Source organism: Urocitellus parryii, chromosome 1, assembly GCF_045843805.1.
Source record: "Urocitellus parryii isolate mUroPar1 chromosome 1, mUroPar1.hap1, whole genome shotgun sequence".
NCBI lineage: Eukaryota > Metazoa > Chordata > Mammalia > Rodentia > Sciuridae > Urocitellus > Urocitellus parryii.
This window is the reverse complement of record NC_135531.1, coordinates 134160228-134184121: the sequence shown is the minus strand read 5'-3', so window position 1 is coordinate 134184121 and position 23894 is coordinate 134160228. Positions and strand designations below refer to the sequence as shown.

Genomic DNA, 23894 nt, shown 5'->3' with positions numbered 1-23894 from the left:
AAAAAAAATCTGGCTTTTTAAAAATATGTTTCCCATTCAGCACCCATATTCACAATTTCAATAGATGTAGTTAGACAATGATGCACTGTATTAAGGATTATGCTATACACAGGTTAACAACATTTAAGTATCAGTGCAACTTTCCATTTTGTTTTCAAGTATTAGGAAAGAGGTTTCTTTCAAAGTAAAATAATATTTCAATTGAAAGAACAAATGGGTGCATTATTTTTCATAAGATTATATTATACAAACACAAAAATGAAATAATTTCTATAATTAAGATCAATAAACTCATGATCTGGTCTGTAGAATGAGTAAATGTGGGCAAGTGAGGGCTAGCTAATAAATATACAGATCAGCTATGAGAATGTGGACGTTTCCTTTAAGGATTCAAGTAATATAATAATTATATCCAAATAGCATTACATATATAAAGAAACTTTTAGAAACTTATCAGCTCCTTAAGAGCTTTTACACACAATTAAGAATCCACTCAAAATAAAAACAAAATCAATCATACCGAACGTGACTGATGACTTGAACAGTGTCTATTACGCTTCCTTTTAGGACTGCTTCTCCTGCTTCGGACTGAGGATTTACTGCAGTGGATTCGATAAGCGCTTTCAATGTCTCTGTGATAATGTCTAGGAATATATCCTTCACAGTAGTCATTTCTGTATTCATCAACGTATCTCCGGTCCCGATAATCTCTCTCATTCAAGGACCTTGCTTCTAAATAATGACTGCAAACACATTAAAGGATTTCAAATCATTCTCTTCATTTTGGAATAAATGATCAAATAAAACACACAAGAATTCCTGATTTAAATAATGAAAGAAAAAAAATTCACAAGTTAAAATTTATATAATACTTATCTTACAAACTTAAGAAATAACTTTAACCAACAAGCAAATGGGTCCATGTTTCTCCATTATAAAAATTGCTGTCAAGCACTTCATAGCAAGGAACAACAACAACAAAAGATTAAGTCAAATTATGTTTAGTGTTTACCTAAGTGCTCCTTTACCTTCTGGACAAAATTAAAATCAAAAATTCACAAACTACTCTCCTGGAACTCGTCAGTCTTATATTCATCTGAAACTAAGCGTCCTTTTCTCTCTCAGTCACACACAATCAGAGGCAGGCAAAATAGGATTCCTTTCTCTTTTAATGTTAAGTGCATTTTAGACATCCTAGCAGAAAATTCTTCCATGAAAGGTGTATTAGAGATATAAGGAGCCCTGAATGTATTCTAGCCCTCTCATTTTAATGATGACGAAATTAAAAATCCCTAAATAATATGCACATTAGTGATAAAAACTGAGACATTTTCAAACTACTTATTTTACATCGCTTATTCTGACTTTTCTTTGCATTTCTAGCCTTGTTATTCCTGCTTGAGAAACAGACAACTTTCAGTACTGCCTACTCTGCTGAAGACATCTGCAAGATATGTTCCACAAGTGAGAAAGGGATCCTGTGATTGCTTGCCTAGGATTACATAAGTCCCTCCACCCTACTTCCCTTTGCATTTCTAACTTCCCACATTCCTGCTTGAGAAACACACAAGAAACACATGATAGAAAACATCATTATCTAGTGCCACAGTACTTGGATCTATAGATCCCTTTGAGAATATGATGAAATTTGTGGACCCTCTTCCCTAAGAAACACACAAATACATGAACAAAACTTGGCAAATAGTTTCATAGAGGTCATGGACCTCAGGAAGTCAATGGATCCCAGTTAAGTAGCCTTGATCTGATGGAAAGAAAAGGACATAGAGATTCAATTGGCCCAGTTTCCCGTCCCCCTCTCTACCTGGGATGAGTGTCCTCTTCAACAGAGTGCGAAGCTTCAAGAGGGATGCACATGGAGCACTGAGGGAGAGAGGGGACACCTGCCCAGTCAGACAAATTAGCTAAAATAATCCTGACAAGCAATGGAGTGACAGATGTTGCCTAAAATGCCCTCACCAACCCCTTTAGGTTCCCCAGAATATGCTGTCATTTTTTTTCCCCAGAGTTCTGGTTTAGGCAGAAATAAAGGAGAGAAACACCCTTAAAACCACTACCCCAAAACAAGGCTGGCATCTAGTACTACCCAATTCAGACGGAAGATGTAGGACCCATTCTTATTCCCTAGAGTCAGTCTAAGTTCTAGCCACTGGAGAAACAACTCAGGATTTTAGGGAAAGATTGTGGGGTCTAGGTTAGCTGTTTTGAAAGTGTCAGGGAGAACTCTCCACAACAAGCTAGGAAGTACACACTCATTAAGCATATCCTGTCTAGTTCTGTAAGGCATCCTTCCCACAAAAATCCCAAAATCTTGCTATCAGAAAAAACACAAACAATCATTAGTTGGAATACTACATAAAATCAGAGCTGCTGATAATCCAAAAGCAATATATAGAAAAACAAAACGGCATGATGCAATACCATGAGGAAAAACTAAAAAGACTAGAACCTTTTCAATCTATAATGACCAAGGCTGAGAGATTATATAAACCAAAACTATAGAATCATACAGGCTTATGGACACGTTAAACAAAATGAACAGACTGATTAAATTTTTACAAATATTCACTGAATGCCCAGTGAATATTTCACTGTAGCCTTTCAAAATAGTCAAAACTAATGAGGATAGGGGCATTCATTTTTATTTCCACACAGGTCCTGTGGGAAATAAAAAATATATATATTATATAAGGCAAAGTCCCTGCCAATAAATAATGAACAATTTGAGACCATCACATAAAAATAAAACAAAACCCAACAATGAAGGAAATACTGAAAGGTTGGATGTGAGTGCTTAAGAGTCAGAGAAAGGAAAAAACTCAAATCTGCTTAAAATGGTCGGGGAAGAATTCATGAAAAAGATGGGAACAGAGTTTCACCGAAAAGGGAAGCCAGGATATGGACAAACGGGAAAGTAGAAGAAATTCCAAGGGAGAAAAATGGCATATTATCACACTTTACATTTAAAGTACTTTTAGCCACAATGGCTTAGAGATGGATTTGTCTATGTATTACTCAGGTAATAATAGTAAGTAGACAATTCCAGCAAGAGCAATGTTCACCCTGAGAAATATAGAAATTCTCTGGCTGAAAATATATCATTAAAAGCTCAGGCTAAGGAGTGTATCTTAAATAGTTTGTCTATTAAATAACAACTTAGAATAAGGAGTTCTTACTAAAAATGAGATTCCTGGGCTTCAGGGTCATACTTATTGAATCAAATCTGCATTTGAAACACACCTCCAAGGTGATTCCTATTCACACTAAACTGGTTTAAGACCTGATACCTTGTTATAGAAAGACATTTAAGGATATAAAAGTGGTATTTACAGTCACATCATCTTCTCAATAAGTGTGCAGAATGGATTAAGCCTGTAGGAAGAGAGACCAACTCACAGGCTACTGCTAAAAGATGAATCACAAAGAAAAGACACTTTGCAATATATGTGACAAAGGATTAAAATAATGGGAACATGAAGAAGCATTTTTTAGAAGTACAATTTGGTATGAACCTTCTAAGAAAAGGAAAATATTTAAGAATCATCTTTTAAGAGTTCATACCCTTTAGCCTCTTGGAATCTATATTCAAGAAATAATTAGAGGCAAAGATTTGTGAAACCTTTTTAAACAAATAATAATTTACATCTAAATAGTGGGCCACTATAACATCCTACTAAGGTTACCTTCTTCACATTTTTCTGGATTTAAATTTTTTTTCTATAGTTTTATAAAAACTACTCATAAAGTTTTTAACCTTCAAAAAGAATTTTCTGGATTATGTTCAACAATTACCACCACATATGTCTGAGGCTAATGTCAAAGAAGAAAGTACTGGTCTGGTGGTTAATTAGATTGACTGGGTATTATGTTTATGTAGTTAACTATAAACACGAATCAATCAAATCACTTCCATTGTACATACATAATATATAATAACTTATGAATAATCATTACTATGATGTTAACCTTATTTTGTATACTTATCAATATAATGGGATAGATATGATTTTTATATTATACTATACATCAATCTGCTCTAGTCACTGAAATCCTATATTCAACCTCCCTCCACATTCCCTTATGTAACAGTGTTTAAAAAGCATGATTAGTCTACACTGACTATAAATAAGCTCACTGTTTAGCAGAACAAGTCTATTTAGCATGGAGGAGGAAAAAAATTACATACTGTTTTTTAAAGTAACCCCAGCTGGCTAATTTAGAAAGCAATCTGGTAAACAGTCCCAATGGAACATCTGCACAAACAAGGAGAAAACATAAAACCAACACAAAACAAATGAGAAAGGGAAATTAATGGAAGAGAGTGTGCAAGAAACTCTATTCATCTAGCCTTTAATATTTAGAACTTTAGAATTCCTTTAATTCTATATAAATGTATTACCTCCAAATTTTACACCAGTAAAAATACAAAAAAACTCAACATTATTGTAAATTTTTGAGAACCTTTCCTAAATTACTAGCTACTGCCTGTATATAAATAAAACAATTCTTAGAATATAAGTAAACTAAAATACCAAACATATTCGTTGGCCTTAATTCTGTAAATACAACCTGTAGAATATAAGTGACTAATCCCTAATGCACTTTAACTTATCCACATGTTACTTTTCTTATCTGGAATAAACTCTGTCCCACTTAATGAGCACCCTAATTTATGTACCACCCTCCTACACACAGGTTAAAAGCACTCAATGGACATTCTTTCATTACCTTTACTGAACTTTATGTGTGTCTCAACTCCCCAACTATGTTACTGGCAGCTAGAAATCAACATGCTACTGACTATATTTTTCTGCCTGCTTGTTTACTTTTTCCTGTGGTAGTGGGGATCAAACTCACACATGCTAGGCGAGTCCTCTAAAAATGATCTACATCCCCATCCCCTGAATATATTTCTTATTCACTTGCAGATCAACTGTCTCAATACCCCCAGACAGACACAGATATATGATAGAAACTGTTTTATTGCAGCTACAGCCTTTGCAACTACAGAAGCCAGCCTATAACAGTAATGGATAAGAGTTTTTTTAATGAATAAATGTTGATTGCATTCTACAATCACTTGATACAAGCTATATAAACAAATAAGAAATCATTAAAACTATTAGGACTAAAATGTTACTAAGTAGAGAGTAATTTACCAATCAGATTCTTTAAACTGGTGATGCGGTTTACAATGCCTGTTCTCTTGTGTACTACTGTGAGATCTCCTCTTCCGTTTGTGACTTCCACTGTAGCTTTCATGACCCCAGCTTTCTCTGCTATCCCAATCAGGGCAGTGTGTTCGTTTGGAATGTCGCATCTGTTAACCGAAAAAAGAAAAAGTGAGTTGTGGAGGTTATAGAGAGCTATGGAGACGGATTTAATAAATGAAACATTATTAATAGAAACATTATACATTAATATTATTTAAATATGGCATGTAGGGTCATAAAGGCTGTAGAATATTTTTAGGTATGTTTCCCAAGGCATACAGTACTCTACCACTGGTACATCTGACAACTACTGAGGGGCATAGATCTAGTACTAAATAATGGATAACATGGTGAGACTTTTAATACACCGTCTTTCAATTCTTCTGAATATAACCAGGACAAATTCTCAGCTTGGTTCTTGTCTTCAAACAAAAAAGAATGAAAGAAAAAAATTTTGTGGGCAGAGGGGAGGCAGTACTAGGAATTGAACATGGGGGCACTTTTACCACTGAGCTACATTCCTAGTCTTTTTTTCTTGTTTTTATTTTGAGACAGGGTCTAAGTTGCCCAGACTGCCTTGAACTTGGGATCCTCCTGCTTCAGCCTCTGGAGTAGCTGCTATCATAGGCATGTACCACCCTATCTGGCAAAAAACTTTAATCTTCAAATTTTTGAAAGGTTCAGGCTTAAGGCTTTAGTAGACAACAGTATTTAATTTGAAATCAATAATTTTTTTGTCTTAATTTATTGCCACTGTCATTTATGCTAATTTTCTAATTAGAAATAAATTTCTTTAAAAAATGTTAACATTAAAACATGAGCTGATTTAACATTAAATAAAATCACAAGTGTCATGCAGCTTGGTTAACGTATAATACAAATAATCAACGTAAGAAACGGATATTAAATATGGGAAGTAACTTCAATTTGAAGGTAAAGAGCTTTTCATTAATTAAGCTTTTTTCTCAAACTTCTTTTTCTAAATCTTAGAATGACTCCAAGGTTTGAAAATAACAAAGGAGGGGCTGGGGTATAGGTCAGTGTTTGCCCAGCATTATCAAGGCCCTAGGTTTGATCCCCAGCACCCCTTGCACACACACAGAAAGAGAAAATAGAAGTGAAAGAACACAATATTCAACAGAGAAACTGAAAAACCAAAAGGTGATTATTATAAATCCATTTTCTCTAGTAAGAAGTTTATTTGCAAATCATTTGTAGTTTTTCTTAAAATAAAAATCTATTTGTTATAAATCTGGAGTAATCCTGAAAAAGAAACCAAACTAATGGGGATACACAATGAGGCATAGTTACAGTAACATCAGACTATGAGGGTAACACAATTCCCAGACTCAATCTACACCTCCAATATATAGCAGGATTCTGAACCTATGCTCAATTTAACCAATCTGCCTCTTTCAAACTTAATGCTTTTTCAAAGCGTAAAATTTTTAACAGTAAGGTCCAAACTCTGCTAAACAGGGTAAGTTTAAATGGCAAAAAGAAATTCACAACAAAGGAGCTGGCAAAAATCTAAAATGGAGCAAATAATTTAGTTAACCTTATTCAGCTTGCCTAAATGAGAAATAAGCAAATAAATCAAGTAAAACTTTAAAATGTTTCAAATTGATTAATGGCTTTGAAATGAGGCAGCTTCAATTCTCCTGGGAGGTCTTCCCTGTTATGTATCATGCCTTCAGAGCCTGATGCCACCAAACATGGTTTTTTTTTTTTTTTTTAAAGCAATGCTGAGATCAACCCAGGGCCTCCAAATTGCTAGTTAAGTACTCTACCACCTTCAGCCCAAACATTAGGATATTTTAATTTGATGCTGATTCTAATTCTATGCCCATTCTAATTCTATACATCTTTTGGTTCATGAGGCTTCTTTTAAGCCTACTTAGCAGGAGGCTAACAAATTCCAGGCCAATCTCAGCAACTTAGTGAAGTACTAAGCAACTGAGCAAGACCTGTCTCAAAAATAAAAAAATGAAACAGGCTGGAGATATAGCTCACTGGTAAAATGCCCGTGGGTTCAATTCTCAGAACTAAACAAGCAAGCAAACAGAGAAGATATTGATCAAGTCAAATAAAAAATCCTAAAATTATTGTTGGCTTCTCACTGAAAATTAGTAAGTCTTAAGAATTATTAAAAAAATAATTTTTTTAAGCTGGCACAGTGGCACAAGACTGTAATCCCAGAAGCTCCAGCAATTTAGTTAGATCCTGTCTCAAAATAAAAAATAAAAAAGGGCTCAGGATGTAGCTCAGTGATAAACTGCCTCTGGGTCACATCTCCAGTGCTAATAAATAAACTTTATTCTTTTCCCTAATTCTAGAAGAATTCTCCTAACTTGTTCCTTCAATTGCCAAAGATGTATTTTAACCACATTTACAACTCAGCTTGGCTAAACATTTTTCTCTCTCCCACCCTCATGCTAGTGATTGAATCCAGGACCTGGGCCTTTCCAAGCACCTCTAACCCTCGAGTTAGGACAGAAGACACTAAAGAGGCAGAAAAGAGGCATGCAGAACACCACAAAGTGGCCATGATTAAAGTCCACTTTGACATGGATTAAAACTTCAGGTTTAAAGGTCACAAAGAACACCATTACAACAATTATTAGACCTTAACCACAGATACAAAATGAAGTACTGTGTTCACAAAGCAAAACGCACTAAAAACAAAGAAAGAAAATACTACCCTTTGAATAATGATCAACATACCTATAAATGACCAACATCCTAGGAATGATCAACATGTCCGGTTACATACACAAAGGAGAACTGAAAACAATCTCTTAGCTCATGTCCCTGTACTACTGATCTTACATGCTAGCAATATCCTCTCTTCAACACCCACACTCCACCCTGCGTACATCTTTCTTTCACTCAATAAATTCAATCATGTGCCTCACTTTAGAACATAAATTCCTTTTTGAGAGCATACATCAAAGGACCGTCACAGCCAGAATTAAAGTTCACCTCCTTTTTGAGGGACCTCTTTGGATCCTCATCCTGGTGACCAACCCCCCTAAACATTCTTAAAATAATAGCAAGCAAAATTTCAGCTTCTGATGACTAAGGGTAATTATCATGACCATCCATTATGAAGGTTTTGCAACACATCTGTGTTTGCTTTAGTTTGTTTTTTCCCTACCTACCATGAGTCTGCTAAATCATCTCCTCTAAAAAACAAAGTTATCAAATTATCAAACTTATTAATATGTAATATTAAGATTGAGTTCCTTGGACGAACCCAATATTTTTCTAGTCGGGTTCACTATTTTAAATTTAATTCAGCTGTTGGTCCCAGCCCCGTAAACACCCACTTTGGTCCCCAGCAAATTTTAGAAATATTTTCTCAAGAGGCAAAGAGAAGCTTCTTGGACCTACCCCTTCTGTAAGGTTCCTTCACATATAGAGAAAAGCAAAGCTACCTAAAATTACCATGCTGCCTCTAATTAGTTAAAAAAAAAGAAAAAATCCTACGTGCTAGAATCATCAGGTGACTGAGGTTTTAATAAAAACACCCGAAACAATGGATATATCTTCAGTATTAGAAATCTGATTCTCCATCACCTTTTTAAAAGATCTTAAAAAATACTTGACAACTTTATGGTATGAACACAGTTTAAAACCTTAAAAAAGGGGGGGGGGTTACAAGTTATGATTCGAGGGCATTTTCAAATAGGCAAAAACAAACAAACAAACAAAAACCCTGGAGGTGCCTGTTTGGAGAACCATCTATACAGGTGAATGGCCGGTAGTCTGGAGGTTGGCTACTTCACCAGAGATAACACGCTGCAGAACTACCAGAAAGGCTCATTCTCTCCACAATGGTATGCTCCACCGCGGGGGGGGGGGGGGCAGTATTGCACAAAGGACGAATCTCCCCACGTTTCAACCTCTTACCTGCACTAGGTGAATCCCACCACCTGGATTCACCCAATCCCCACCCACTCTCCGCCCCGGGCACCTGGCCAGAGGCTTTGGCGTACAAACAGGGGCAAACACTGGACTAGGGGAAAGCCCCCCAACGCTACAAACGGTGGAGGTCAGACATCTGGGGACGGGGGAATCGATCTCCGACTACACAAACACCAGCGACAGGCCCCTCGCAGGATCTCCGGACACGACCTCGCACTCGCGGACAGACCTAGCACTCGCGGCCCTGGCAGTGTCTATAATAGAGTCCGAGCTCTTCGGCCAACACAGTGGGGCTAATTTAGAGCCTCTGGCAGGAAAGCGACGCCAGAGCACCTTCAGGTTTTTAAGGCCACCAACGGAGCGGCAACCCGCAGGAACCGCCAACTCAGTCCCCAGAGGCCAAGGCCAGGAACCGGTCGTTTCTCGAACACCTGGCTCCGAGACCTAAAATAAGATTCGACAGTAGCCTAGCCCAGCACATCACACCCGAAACCTCACCTCTGCGAAAGCAAAAGGCCCTTTGGCCGAAAAATGTCGCCAAACCGCCGTCGTTCCTCTCCAGCCGCTGCGACAAACACCCTACAAAATGGCGGCAGCGCCGTCACCCTACAACCCCCTAGGCGGCCTCTAGCACCACCTACACCGCGCGAACGCGACTGCGTGACAGAGCCAGGCGCGTTCCCGCAGCTCCCGTAAGGGGCGTGGCTTCTGTGTCGTAAGGAGCGCGGCCAACACACTGCGGCTGCGCGGGCCCGCTCATTACATCACAGAAGCCCCGCCCTTTGGACCGGGCGTGTGCTCGGGTTGTTTTCCTCCTGGGAACCCAGGGAAAAGGCAAGGGGAAAACCCTTAAGCTCGTGGCGCGCGTCCGCTCTTCAAAGTGTAGTTTTCCTGGGTGCGGGATCTCTCGGCGGAGCCAGCCGTGACCCGTTTCCTTCCTCTCACCCTCTAGTGGGACGCCCCGTCGCACTTTGCACTCTTCTCGCCCTCCCCCAGCCTTCCCCAACCCACACAGCTAACGTGCCGCCCGGGGCGGGTGCTGAGGGCGGCTCGGTGAACCGGGTCGCTGTAGTCCAGCACACTTGGGAGCTCCCCGTCGAAAATGGATTCGGATAAACAATGAAGTCTCAGAAAACAAGCTCAGGAGTTGCTTTTCAAGGCAAGTGCTCCTAAATCAGAACAAAACAAAAAAATTGGAATGTTAAGACTCCTGACAAGGTTCTTCCTGTTACTTCCTACCTCAGGGCAAATAAAGTAGCTGGAAGTTTTCCTAAGAAAGTTCTCTCCGTTATTTGTACCTGTGAGTTGATATTATTCGTCCAAGGCCGAGTACTGTCGCAAAGCTACTGAGTGTCCATTAGGGGCATGCTTACCTCAAATGAGGTATTTGGCTGTCCTAAGAATCCTAGGAGGCTTTGCAGTGTGAATGTGATGGGGTCAGAAGGCTTGAGGGCCGAAGTTTGTGCCCTGGAGAACACTTTCAAAGAACAGAGGCGAAGCATCCAGAAAAGGAATGATCAGATGGAGAAGCAAGAATATGGTGTCAAAACAAGGGAAGTTTACAGCTTGGTATGGTTTGTCCCCCAAATTTGATGGGCGGGAAGCTAGGTCCCCAGTGTGGCAATGCTGAGGTGGTAGGACTTGAGGTGGGTCCTTATGGAAGGTAATTGGTTATAAGGGTTCCATTCTGATATGGATCAATGCTTGTCTTGCAGGATGGTTGAGTCTCACAGGAGTTATCACCATAGCATATTTTTATATAGAGGAGCCAACACATACCTTGGCCCCTTCTGCATGAGGCTATTTCTCTTTACAAATATCCACCACGTTGTGACACAGACAAGGGGGCCCTCACCAGGATGCTGGCACACTGCTGTTTGGACCCTCCATCCACCAGATCATGAGACAAATAAATCATTTATAAAGTACCCAGCCTCAGGTATTTTGTTTAAGCAACGTGAAAACAACTTACCCAGGAGAAAAAATAACAGCCAAATACTGAGAAAGATTTAGGTGTGGCTAGTACTGAAAAGTGTCAAGGAAATTCCATATTCTGACTAGGATTCTCTTGATATAAGGAAAAGCCAGATATCATCATTAGAAGAATAGGATTAAATTATTGTGGGCCCAATAGCAGGTGGGAGTCCTAAACTATTGTACCTTAAATAGATAAAAGAAGGGTGCCTTCATATCCTTAATGATCTAACATCATAGAAACTCGGCCTGCTACTCTAGATAAATAGGATGCATTTGGATAAATTTCATGAAGATTGTACTCCACTTCAAAAAAATGAAGTAAAAGCTGGGTGTGGTGGCTCGGGAGGCTGAGGCAGGAGGATCAAGAGTTTAAAGTTGGGGCTGGGGATGTGTGGCTCAAGCGGTAGCGCGCTCGCCTGGCCTGCGCTTGGCCTGGGTTCAATCTTCAGCACCACATACAAACAAAGATGTTGTGTCCGCCGAAAACTAAAAAATAAATATTAAAATTCTCTCTCTTTAAAAAAAAAAAAAAGAGTTCAAAGTCAGCCTCAGCAATAGCGAGGCACAGAGTAACTCAGTAAGACCCTGTCTCTAAATAAAACAAAATAGGGCTGGGGATGTGACAGTGGCCAAGTGCCCCTGAGTTCAATCCAGGTGCCAAAAAAAAAAAAAAAAATGAAGAAACAAAGTTGAAAAGACCCTTGGAAAATTTTAAGAGAAAACTCCTTATGCTATAGAATGAAATAATCACCTGGAATAGCTCTCATCATTGCAGCTACAAGTTTAGATCTTAGCTGCCCCAGGAAGGTCCATCTCCTTTAAGACATTGCCCCTGACCACATGAATTTCCATCCAGTCCCCTACTCTAACTTCTTCAGTGATGGAAGAAGTCCTCAAATAGACCAAGATACACTGGTGTGCCTGGAGTCACTCAGTATGCCAACCAGTTTGCCCAAAGAATGAAATTTATACATTCTAGGACTGAGTGCACATTGTTTCAGGGACATCTATCAAATGGAATACTGTTGAATAACATGTGGTCTTGCAAGGTAAGGTAAAGCTCAAATTGCAGCACATAAGGGTATAGATTCAAGCTGGAGCCAGAGAAAGTTCTTTTTGCTGGAGTATGAGTAGTCTTTGCTCATGAGCAGGGTCAGGATGCTGCTTAAACAGCAGCACAGGTTAAAAGGCAGCCATGTGGCCAAGCACAGCGGCACATGCCTGTAATCCCAGTGGTTTAGGAGGCTGAGAGCGAGGATCTGGAGTTCAAAGCCAGCCTCAGCAACTTAGCAAGTCCTTAAACAACTTAGGGAGACCCTATCTCTAAATAGTTACAAAAAAGGGCTGGGGATGTGTCTCAGGTCAAGTGCCCCTGGGTTTATCCCCGGTACAAACCAACCAACCAGCCATGTGGAAAGGCCACCTTCAGAAGTTTTTATAAATATCACACACTCTTGTTAACAACCAAGAGTGACAATAGTGGCTCAGCTTTATAATTGCCACTATTTTGTTTTGGAGTAATCTGAGTATTTTAATTGTGCCACCCATAGGTGTATTCTTTAGAAGCCTGTAGTGATCAGAAGAAAATTGAGATTTTCCTATGACTAGTGTCTATATAACATATAATATAGTAGTACCATAGTACTCTAGAATATTCTCTGTAGCCTTCACTAGAAGCAAGGATTTGGTTTATATTATCTTTGGTATCTCAGTGCTTAGAAGCCACTAAATATTGGTAGATTGTCTGCATAAGCAGCATTTGCCATTTTGCTTAGTTGGTTTAAGTTCTGAAGTAATTAACTCAAGGGTAGACAATTACTCCTGGATCTTTGTACCAGGTATCATACTACTTATATAGCAACCCTTTCTATTAAGATAGTTATTTGACAAATAGACAACCTTGATCAGAAGACTTAATGAGATGATCTATTTATATTTCCGAGAATCCACTACCAACACCATAAACACTGCCTAATCCAGTAGCTTCATCTCTACACAAGAACAAATATGTCCAAGAAAATATTAAGTCATGTGTTAGAAACAACTATATAAAGAAAATATTTGTTGTGAAGAGTAATCAAAGAATATTCTTATCATGTATTCTAGAACATATGTTCCACATGCTTAACTTCAGACATTGAAAGTATTCACTTGTAAAAGCATAATACCAGACTCTGTTGTGTCAATTAATTTAACAAAAGTTGATCATTTTCAGAGTGATCTTTACAAAGGTGTAAATGAACCCTTAACACTTAAAACCTCTTTTATAGGATGCTTATTCTGATAATTGCCAATCTGTATTCAATTAGGTTTTTTGGTTGCCTTAAGCTGTCAATTAAACATTCATTATATGCTAATCACTTTATAGATGTGATCTAATTTAATAATATAAACAACTTTATGAGGCAATCAATAGTTACTTGTCCTAGATCAAGTAACTATCAAGTGCTGGAACCAGGATTCAAACACACACCTTCCTTGCTCCAAAGCTGTTAAGCTTAACCTGTTGGACTGACTGTTTCAACTCATTCAACAAAGAATATAGCAACTTACTTTACTTAATCACTAGAGGAAAACATGTTGAGTCCATCTTTTGGCAAGACCAAAGAGTTTGTCTTAAAACACTGCTCAGGATGATGTATCATTGAAGGCTCATGATGAAACAATGAGTTTATTTCTAGCACATCAAGGTATTTAAAGGTTTCAGTGCCTTGGTCACTGTTCAACAGTGAGTCGAAGTGGGGTTCCCAGGCATCCCACACTACCCAATATAGATAATATCCAAGGTTTCTTCAGTGTTCCCTGACACTGGTTGTAAGGATAGTCACATAGCATACTATCAAGCAAGATTCAGTTAAATTAAATCCTAGAAAGATCCCAAGATATGGGCTGGGGCTGTAGCTCATTAAAGTGCTTGCCTTGCATGTGTGAGGCACTGGGTTTGATCCTCAGCACCACATAAAAATAAATAAAGATATTGTGTGTCATTCTACATCTAAATAAATATTAAAAAAATCCCAAGATTCACAACGCACTTTGCAATGTACATGTGAGATGGGAGCAGGAGGGTGCAGTAGGCTGGTCTTTCCTATTGCTGTGTCAGTTTCTGCTACACCAATGAAAAGGTCTCAGAGCCAGTTTGCAGTTGAATATCTTTTTGATATGCCTTCAAGATTCTTCTGATGTTGATCCTGGAAATTGCAGTAGATCAGCAGTTTGCCAAAAACAACTCACATATCATGTCCAAAAAGCCTAAGGAAAAGGAAATACAATGGCTCTGTAATGGATTCTTAGATTCTCAGTTGCTGTAGATTAGCCACATCATTCTAAAGTACAGGAAATCAGGAATTGAACAAAGAAAACTTCAGGTGTCAGAAACTTCCAGTATCTATTTCAGTATGGATCCCCTGAGTTTTAAAGTAGTCCCTAAAGTATTTTATTAATTTCTTAATGTCTGTCACATATTACTGTACAGGTCACTATGTACCGACGCTGATTTGATTAAAGTCATATTTTAAAAATTTACCCAGTCCATGTATTTTCTCTGAAAAATCTACTCTGAATTTTTCTCAGCATTTAAAAATTAAAATTATCTGAGTGAACTATTTATCACTGTAGATCAGACATCAAACTAAAATTGGACTCTGATTATCTTGGGCAACCTATTGGTCTATTTTGGATAGGCTTTTATATACAAAAATGGCCATAAGTACTAAAGAAGTAATTTCTCATTCATATTAGAAAATGAGAGTTTCTTAATCCTTATTTCCCACATTATCAACTGTCAACCAACCAAGGAAACCATGGAGGGGAACATATATTTACCTAAATCCTAAATTTCTGATGACCATTGTAGGAGCCTGAATGAAGGTATAAGAATATGTAACATGTTTGCTTTGGCTAAATCTCTTGAGTTTACTGTTTATTTTCATATATGAATATCAAGTTCTTATTTCATGTAATTATAGGAAGTACTGCAGCCTTCAGAGTATACATATGATTTCTGGAGAAGTCGTTAATTTTTATGGTAGTTTCCAGTCATATCTTACTCCAAATTCCTATTCCCGGTGCTGCCACTCAGTTCTGTCCTTTATATCATGTCATGCCAACTAGGGACAGAGACCTTGTCTCCTTTATTCTCCAAAGCCACCTAACACATAGCTTTTAAGAAGAAGAGACTTAAAAATGCAAGAACTCAGGAGGATAGGTACAGCACAGAAATGGAAGCAACTTAAAATTTAGTATCAGAATTCACTTTTAAGATTCCAGATCTGTACATATGGAAGAAATATCTGTACAAATGGAAGAGTGTTTGTGTTTTAATACAGGCCATTTCTTATGGGCCTTTTTTTCTCTTTAGGTCTCAATCAGTCAAGTTCCTTAGGATTGTCTTCGAATTTCCTTTCAAGAGTTTTCTCCTTTTTTCTATTTATTCTTCCTTTCTTGTTTTCTCCCTTCATAAAAAGGCATGGGGCTTTTTATGAAGCCCTAAGTGACAACCTAAGAGACAACCTGTCCTATGTGTTGCAGATATGAAAGTATACAAAACAAAAACTACTTTGGATATGTGTACGTGTGTGTGTGTGTGTGTGTGTGTGTGTGTGTGTGTGTGTATAAATTCTGGAATATAAAATTGGGCATTGAAAACCAATGGAGCTAAACTAGATTTCTAAAATTGAGGAAGTGCTTTATTTTATTTTATTTGCTCCTTTTAGTTATACATGACAGTAATGTGTATTTTGACATATTTATACAAACCTGAAGTATGTCTTATTCTAATTGGGATGCAAGTCTTATGACTGTATGAGCTGTAGAGATCCACAGTGGTATATACATATCTGTACATAGGAAATTCATGTTAGATTTAGGCCACTGTCTTTCCTGTTCCTATCCCCATCCTGTCCCTTCATTCTCCTTTGTCTAATCCATTTTTTTCCCTGTCTCTTTGTTGTGTGTTAGCATCCAGATATCAGAGAGAACATTTGACCTTTGGTTTTTGGGGATTGTCTTATTTCATTTAGCATGATAGTCTCCAGATTCATTCATTTACCAGACAAAGTCATAAAGTCATTCTTTTTTTATGGCAGAGTGATATTTCATTGTGTACATATACCACATTTTCTTTATCAGTTCTTCTGTTGAAGGGTACCTAGGATGGTTCTGTAGCTTAGCTATTGTGAATTGAGCAGCTATAAACATTGAAGTGGATGTGTCACAGTAGTATGCTGATTTTAACTCTGTTGGATATATACCTAGGAGTGGTATAACCAGGTCAAATGGTGTTTCCATTCTGTTGGGGCAGGCCCAAAATGGCTGTAGTTAGGTTCCCTTACTGCAGCTAAGTTATATTTTCAACGTGTGGCCAGAGCTAGGATCCGGCTATGTTATGATTAGTCAAGGCCAGAAACACTCTGAACATTAACTTGTGAGACCCCACCCCCCTTATGTAACCTGTTGGCAGTGTTAAAAGGGCATATAAAAAGGGAACATAATTGGGGTGAAATGGGCTAATGGGGGGACTAATGGAGACAAAATGGGGGGAAAATGAGAATTAAAATGGACCTGGCTAGGAGCTGGAGATGAAGCTGGGGGCTGGCTAATAGCTATGGCTGCCCCTGAATAAAGGATGACCAGTATTCCCACTGTGCCTCACATCTTCTTTCAATTGCTCAATCTTTGAGCCTTGTTTCCTGGGTCAGAGCCTCTGCATAACACATTCCTAGTTTCCTCTGCATAATACTTTCCTAGTTTTTTGAGGAATCTTCATACTGCTTTCCAGAGTGATTACACCAATTTGCAGTCCTACCAGAAACGTACAAGTGTACCTTTTCCCCATATCCTCACCAACATTTGTTGTTGCTTATGTTCTTGATAATTGCCATTCTGACTGGAGCGAGATGAAATGAGTGAGTGAAATTAATTTGCATTTCTCTAATTGCTAGAAATATTGAACATTTTTTTGTTTATTTGTTGACCATTTGTATTCTTCTGTGAAGTGTCTGTTCAGTTTGCTTGCCAATTTATTGATTGAGTTATTTGGGTTTTTGGTATTAAAATTTTTGAGTTCTTCATATATTCTGGAGATTATCCATGTGAGATACTAGTGGCCAAGATTTTCTCCTACACTGTAGGCTCTCTCTTCCCATTCTTGATTGTTTTCTTTGCTGTGAAGAAGCGTTTTAGATTGATACCATCCCATTTATCGATTCTTGATTTTGCTTCTTATGCTTTATGAGTCTTATTGAGGAAGTTGATTCCTAAGCCAACACAGTGGAAAGTTTGGCCTTTTTTTCTTCTAGTAGGTGCAGTGTCTCTGGTCTAATTCCTAGGGTTTTGATCCACTTTGAATTGATTTTTTTGCGAGGTGAGAGATAGGGGTTCAATTTCATTCTCTATGTATGCATTTCCAGTTTTCCCAGCACCATTTGTTGAAAAGGCTTTTTTTTTCTCTGAAGTATGTTTGTGGAGCCTTTGTCTAGTGTGAGATAACTGTATTTGTATGAGTTCGTCTCTGTGTCTTCTATTCTGTTCCATTGGTCTTCATGTCGATTTTTGTGCCAGTACCTTTCCGTTTTTGTTGCTCTAGCTCTGTAATATAGTTTAAGGTCTGATATTGCTTCACTTTTCTCACAAGGATTGCTTTGGCTATTTGGGCCTCTGTTTGTAGGGAAGAGAGGGTATGCCAGATGTAGTGGTGCACATCTGTAATCCCAATGACTCAGGAGACTGAAGTAGGATCTCAGGTTCAAGGCCAGCCTGGGCAATTTAGTAAGATCCTGTTCCAAACTAAAAGAAATAAAAAAGGACTGAGAGTGTTGTTCAGTGGTATCAGTATCAGGAAAAACAAAAGAGAGAGACATCTACCCTTGAAGAAAATTCAGGTATAAAATACAATAACATTAACTATAGTGACCATACTGTATATTAGATCTCCAGAACTTATTAATCTTGAATAAGTGAGACTTTTTACTCTTTGGTCAACATATTCCCATTTATCCCTTCAATCCCCCATAAGGGATTGAACCCAAGGGTGCTTAACCATTGATCCATATTCCCAGCCCTGCTTTTTTTCCCTCATATATTTTTTAATTTGAGATCAGGTCCCACTAAGTTACTCAGGGCCTCACTAAGTTGCTGAGGCTGGCCTTGAACTTGTGATCCTCTTGCCTCAGCCTCCTGAGCTGCTGGGATTATAGGAATGAATGTACCATTCTGCCTGGCCCATTTGAGTTTTAATTTTTTTTGACAATTCTATTGTGTTTTTATTAATGTGTTATAGTGATACATAATATTGAGGTTCATTTTGACATAATCATACATGCATAGAATATAATTTGCTTCACTTCAGTTCCTAGAACTTCCTCTTTCCCTCCCGTCTCCCTCTCCCTGTCCTTCTTCCTCTACTCTCCTGGTCTTCTTTCTATTTATTTTTAGTTTTTTTTTTTTAAATTGGTGCTTCATAGAATATATAAAGGTGAAATCCACTGTGGTACATTCACATATATACATAGCACTTGGTCGATTTCATTCCACTTTTCCTACCTTTGCCTCCCCGTCCCCCTCTCCCTCCCCGTCTATCGTCTTCCCCTACTCCATTGATACCTCTTCTATTTTCATGGGATTTCACCACTCCACCTTTTCCCCCTTATTTTGGGTCTAGCAGCCACATAAGGACACAAAGCATTCGACTATTGAGTTTCTGGGTCTGGTTTAATATATATAGCAGTGCAATTCACAATAGCCAAGGTTTGAACCAACTGTGTGCCCATCAACAGATGAATGGTTAAAGAAGACATGGTATATATACACAATGGAATTTTACTCAGCCATAAAGAATAATGAAATTATAGTACTACAGTAAAATGGATGAAAATTGAGAACACTGTGCTAAGCGAAATAACCCTTTTTATTTTTTAATTCTAGATAGGATCTCACTAGTTTGCTCAAGACTGGCCTTGAACTTGCAATTTTCCTGCTTCAGCCTCCCAAGTCACTGGGAGAAACACAGTATCTAGCTAGCTATGAGTTTCTTATATGGGTATTAATTATTTATCATATATATGATTTAGAAATTTTTCCATCTTCAGTTGCCTTTTCATTTTGCTTCTGTGCAGTACCTTTTTTAGTTTAAAGTTGCCCCACTTGTTTATTTTTGCTTTTGTTCCCTTATCTATTAAGCATTTAAGGAAGAATTAAAATCAGTTCTGGTGTATGGATGAATACTGCATTATGAATCCCATTATTACATATAATGCACCATAAGAAATCCAAAATCTATGTAACATCTTCCATAAAATAGAGAAGGGAATACTTGACAATTCATTTTATTAAGCATTACCCTAATACCAAAACCAGACAAAGACAATACAACAAAAGAAAATAGCAAAACAGCAATATGTAAAAAAGAATTATATGATGAACAACTGGTATGCTTCAGGAACAAAAGTCTAGTATAACATTTGAAAAACCAATCAAAGAAGAATGACTTGGGAAAATTAGTTTACAGTATTTCAGAACTTATTACATAGCTATAGTAGTGAGGTGTGTGTGGTATTGACCCAGTGGTCAATATGGAGATCAATGAAATAGTACATAGAACTTGTGAGTCGACTCATATAAATATGCCACCTGACTTGTTGCAAAAGTGCCACAAGAAATGCAATGGAGAAATGATAGCCTATTAAAAAAAATGGTACTGTAGCAACTGGACATCCATAGACAGACAGACACACACACACACACACACACACACACACACACACGCACACACATCTGCTGTGCGACTAGCACGCTAGCTTCATACTAGAGGTTCTAAACATAGAAGTTAACTAATGAGATAAAAATAAAGACACATAAACTCAATTTACCTTTTTCTTGCCCAGCTAAGAGACAGCCCTTCCTGGCTCCTGCTTCCAGCCACCTGATGTGGTAGCAAGGTTTACACAAGAGACCAGCAGGAGAGAGGGGAGAGCACGCCAGAGAGTGGGCTTTTATTGGGGAACAAAAAATTCAGGGGAAAATTCCATCTGATGAGGGGGACAGCATTCCAAGGTCAGGGTCAGTGATTGGTTTCAGGGTCAATGGTCAGTCACACCCCCACACGGACAGGCTGTCGAACCTGAAAAGGGTGGGGATAATGCTCTGACACAGCTGGCCTGAGTGCCTCACACCCAGTCAGGGAGGTACCCAATCACGTGTGAGAATGGCTTCACACACACACACACACACACACACACACACACACACACACACACAAATGATCCTTGACCTAAACTTCAAGATTTATCTCAAATATTTCTGGGACTTAAATGCAATATCTAAAACTATAAAAATTTTAGAAAAACAGCAGAAAGTCTTCAGAATATAGGACAAAGTGTTCTTCAATTTATACTGAGTGCTGAACCCATTAAAAATGGATAAATTTGATCTTTTAAAAACGTTTACTTTGTGAAAGTTCATGTGACGAGGATGAAAGGCAAGGTACAAGCAGGGAGAAAATACTTGAATAGCCTACATTTCACAAAAGACTAGTATCATGGCTGGGTGTGGTGGCACGTTCCTGTAATCTCAGCAGCTCAGGAGGCTGAGGCAGGAGGACTGCAAGTTCAAGACCAGCCTCAGCAATTTAGCAAGGTCCTAAGCAACTTAGAGAAAGCCTGTCTCAAAAATAAAAAAAAATAAAAAGGGCTGGGGTAAGGCAAGTGTGAGGGGAAGTTGGGCACTGAATTTTTAGGCCAAAGACTGATATTACAAACTATTTGCTAACTATAGAACCTTGGGCAAATCAGTTAACTGCTCTTAGATTCACTTTCTTCGTCTGTTAATTGAGAAGAATGTCTGTGCTGCCTACCTCACAGGGTTGTTGTGAGGGTCAAATGAGAATGTATGTGAAAGATTTGTAAATTAAAATTTAAAAAGAGGGCTGGGGATGTGGCTTAGTGTTTAGTACCCCTTGGTTCAATCCTTGTTACCAACAAAACAACAAAAAAACTTATATCTAGAATATATGAAGAATCCTCAAGTCATAACAGTAAAAGCAAAGAATCCCCTAAGAAAATGGCCAAAAAACATGAAAAGACCATCACTGTCATTGGAGGACTGAAAAATGGAAAACATTATTAGATATTACTACTCTGGAATGCTGTGGGGAGGGAACCTAGCCAGAGGCCAGCATTGCAAGCTCTTATCAGGGAACTCTGGAATGGGCTGGACCAGCTGATGCCATTCACTATTAGAATGGTTAAAATTCAAAATAAGGGGCTGGGTTTGTGGTTTGGTGGGTTTATACTTGCTTGGGTTTGATTCTCAGAACCACATATAAATAAATAAGTAAAATAAAGGTCCATTGACAACTAAAAAAAATTATAATAGGGACACCACCAGACACTGATGTAGATACAGAAAACCTGGATCACTCATATGCAGCTGGTGGGAATGTAAAATGATATAGCCATCCAGTAAATAGTTTGGCAGTTTCTTAAAAAAAAAAAAATTAAACACGTGCTAGTCATGGTAGCACACACCAGTAATCCCAGTGAGTCAGGAAGTTGAAGCAGGAGGATTTCAATTTCAAGGCCAGGTTAGGGAGACCCTATCTCAAAAAAAAAAAAAAAGGGATATAACTTGGGGTAGAGCACCCCCAGGTTCAATCCTCAATTCCCCTTCCCCCCAAATTAAACACACCCCCAGAAATTTCACTCTTGGGCACTTATCCCAGTGGATGTCCTGTAGTAACAGAAAAACCTGTGCCTAAATGTTTATAGCAGCTGTAATCATAATATCCCCAAACTGGAACCAATCCAGAGGTCCTTTCAGTGAGTGAATGATTAGACAAATTATGGTACAGTCAGACCTTTGAACACTACTCTGCAATAAAAATGCGCACAACCCTGATACACAACTGGATAAACTGCCAGAGAATTATGGCAAGTGAGAAAAAGATAAATCGAATCCAAAAGGCTACATATCATGTGATCCATTTAATTAATATTCTTGAAATGACAAACGTATAAGGGGAGAATGATTCAGTGGGTGTCAGGAGTTAAGGAGGGGAAGAGGGTGAGAGGGTTGTGTGTAGCTGTTAGAAGGGAATGAGATGGCTCATGGATTCTTGGGTGATTGTGTTGATTATATCAATGTCAATATCCTGGTTATGGTATTATACTTCAGTTTTCCAAGATTTTACCACTGGGAGATCCTGGTTGAATGGTTTACATCTTTAATGTCCCCTAAAAAATTGGAAGCTTGTGCCCAGCCCATGGTGCTATTAGAAAGTGGTGTAACCCTTAGGAGGTGGGGTCTTGTGAAAAGTTAGATCTGGGGGATGTGCTCTTGAAGGGGATTTTGGGACCCCATACTTCCTCTTCCTCTATCTTTGCTTCCTGGCTGCCAAGAGATGAGCAGCTTCCTCTGCTACTGCCTTGCCACTGGCCCCAAAGCAATGGGGCCAACCAACCACCAACTAAAGTCTTCCAAATTGTAAGCCAAAATAAACCTTTCTTCTTTTTTCTTGGGTGTTTTGTTATAGTACTGCAAGACTGGCTAACACACTGGATAAAGAATATTTCTTTGGGATTTCTTTTGCTGTGACTATGACTACATGTGAAATGCTAAAAATCTCAAAATAAAAAGTTTCCTTAAAAAACAGACCACCAAGGAGGATGACTGTGGGGGTGAGGTAAGAGGTTATGTACTGGCAAAGGAAAAGGGTTCAGGAGGGAGGGCAGGTAGGGGGATGCAGAGCTATTGGCCTGCTGGGCACCAGGGGCTGATAAACAGCTGCCAAGGGTGCCCAAGCACCACTGAGCTGGTGTGCAGATATTGCTCTACTAGCATCCACTGTTCACCTCCTAGCCGTGCCTTCACCTTGGGATGAACACCTGCATCTGGATCTGAAGGCGAGGCTGTTTAGGGGCTCGGCCTTAGTCTAGTGCCGCTGGGCTTCACAGTACCTGGCAACTACAGTAACCACAGGCACCCTCCTATCCCCTGCACTGAAGGCAGTTCCCTGGAGAAGGTGTCAGTGCTCATGGGCTTGGTGATTGCAGAGGAAAGGCAGGAGCCCATATTCTTGGAATTCACAAGCCTCATAGTGTGATGTGTGGTAGTGGGCATTGCCTACATTATCGATTATCACCACCAAGGTTTTTTCCGTTTTCTTTTGGCACTGGGGATTGAATACAGGGGTGTTCTACCAATGAGATACACCATACCCAGCCTTTTTTGTTTTTATTTAGAGATAGGGTCTCACTAAGTTGCTTAGGGCCTCTCTAAGTTGCTAAAACTGGCCTTGAATTTGAGATCCTTCTGCCTCAGCCTCCTAAATCACTGAGGTTACAGGTGTGCAGCATACCAGGCCCACCACTGTACCTTCAAAAGCAAGAATTCCTTGATGGATGAAAATTTGAAACAACAGCAGGAGTTTTCAGGCCTAGGTTGTTCCAGCTACTCACCAGAGTTTGCAAATAGTCATGACAAAGATGATCAGGCTTTAAATTGTCATTAGGTAGTGAAAGTGCTGTCCTCATATGGAAGAGCAGATATTGTGAATGCTGCTTAGGACTTTTGCCCATTTAAATGGTTTCCCTGATCCTGGATTAGTATTGAAGCTTGGTCCTGTGGATTACACATTATACTTTGTTCCCAAGTGAATCGGATTGACTAAGATTGTCTTTGTCTTCCTATTTAGACACCAATAATGAGGACTTTGTCTCTGCCCTTCCTCAATATGTATCCCATGAACAGTATCTGGGGAACTAG

At 38.8% G+C, this 23894-nt stretch overlaps 2 protein-coding genes across 5 annotated transcripts in view; one reads left to right on the top strand and one right to left on the bottom strand.

Annotated features, from left to right (window-relative positions):
• The window catches only part of Clk4 (CDC like kinase 4), a 20595-nt gene extending 10794 nt beyond the window's left edge, over positions 1-9801 (bottom strand). Inside the window, exons 1-4 of one of the 4 annotated variants that reach the window (XM_026413092.2) lie at positions 9657-9801; positions 5178-5338; positions 4205-4271; positions 521-743 (exon numbers count right to left, since the gene is read on the bottom strand). In XM_026413092.2, the coding sequence (XP_026268877.1) occupies positions 521-743; positions 4205-4271; positions 5178-5280 (393 nt within the window). In that variant the 5' untranslated portion in view covers positions 5281-5338; positions 9657-9801. Of the gene's footprint in view, positions 1-520; positions 744-1822; positions 1882-4204; positions 4272-5177; positions 5339-9656 lie in introns of those variants that run through there. The other 3 variants (XM_026413093.2, XM_026413094.2, XM_026413095.2) reach the window with 3 other exon arrangements.
• Positions 9690-23894, top strand: LOC113199910 (NUS1 dehydrodolichyl diphosphate synthase subunit). The gene is given in 5 exon segments (XM_026413075.1): positions 9690-9850; positions 23061-23298; positions 23518-23708; positions 23710-23802; positions 23804-23894. Coding segments are annotated over 5 exon segments (774 nt in total).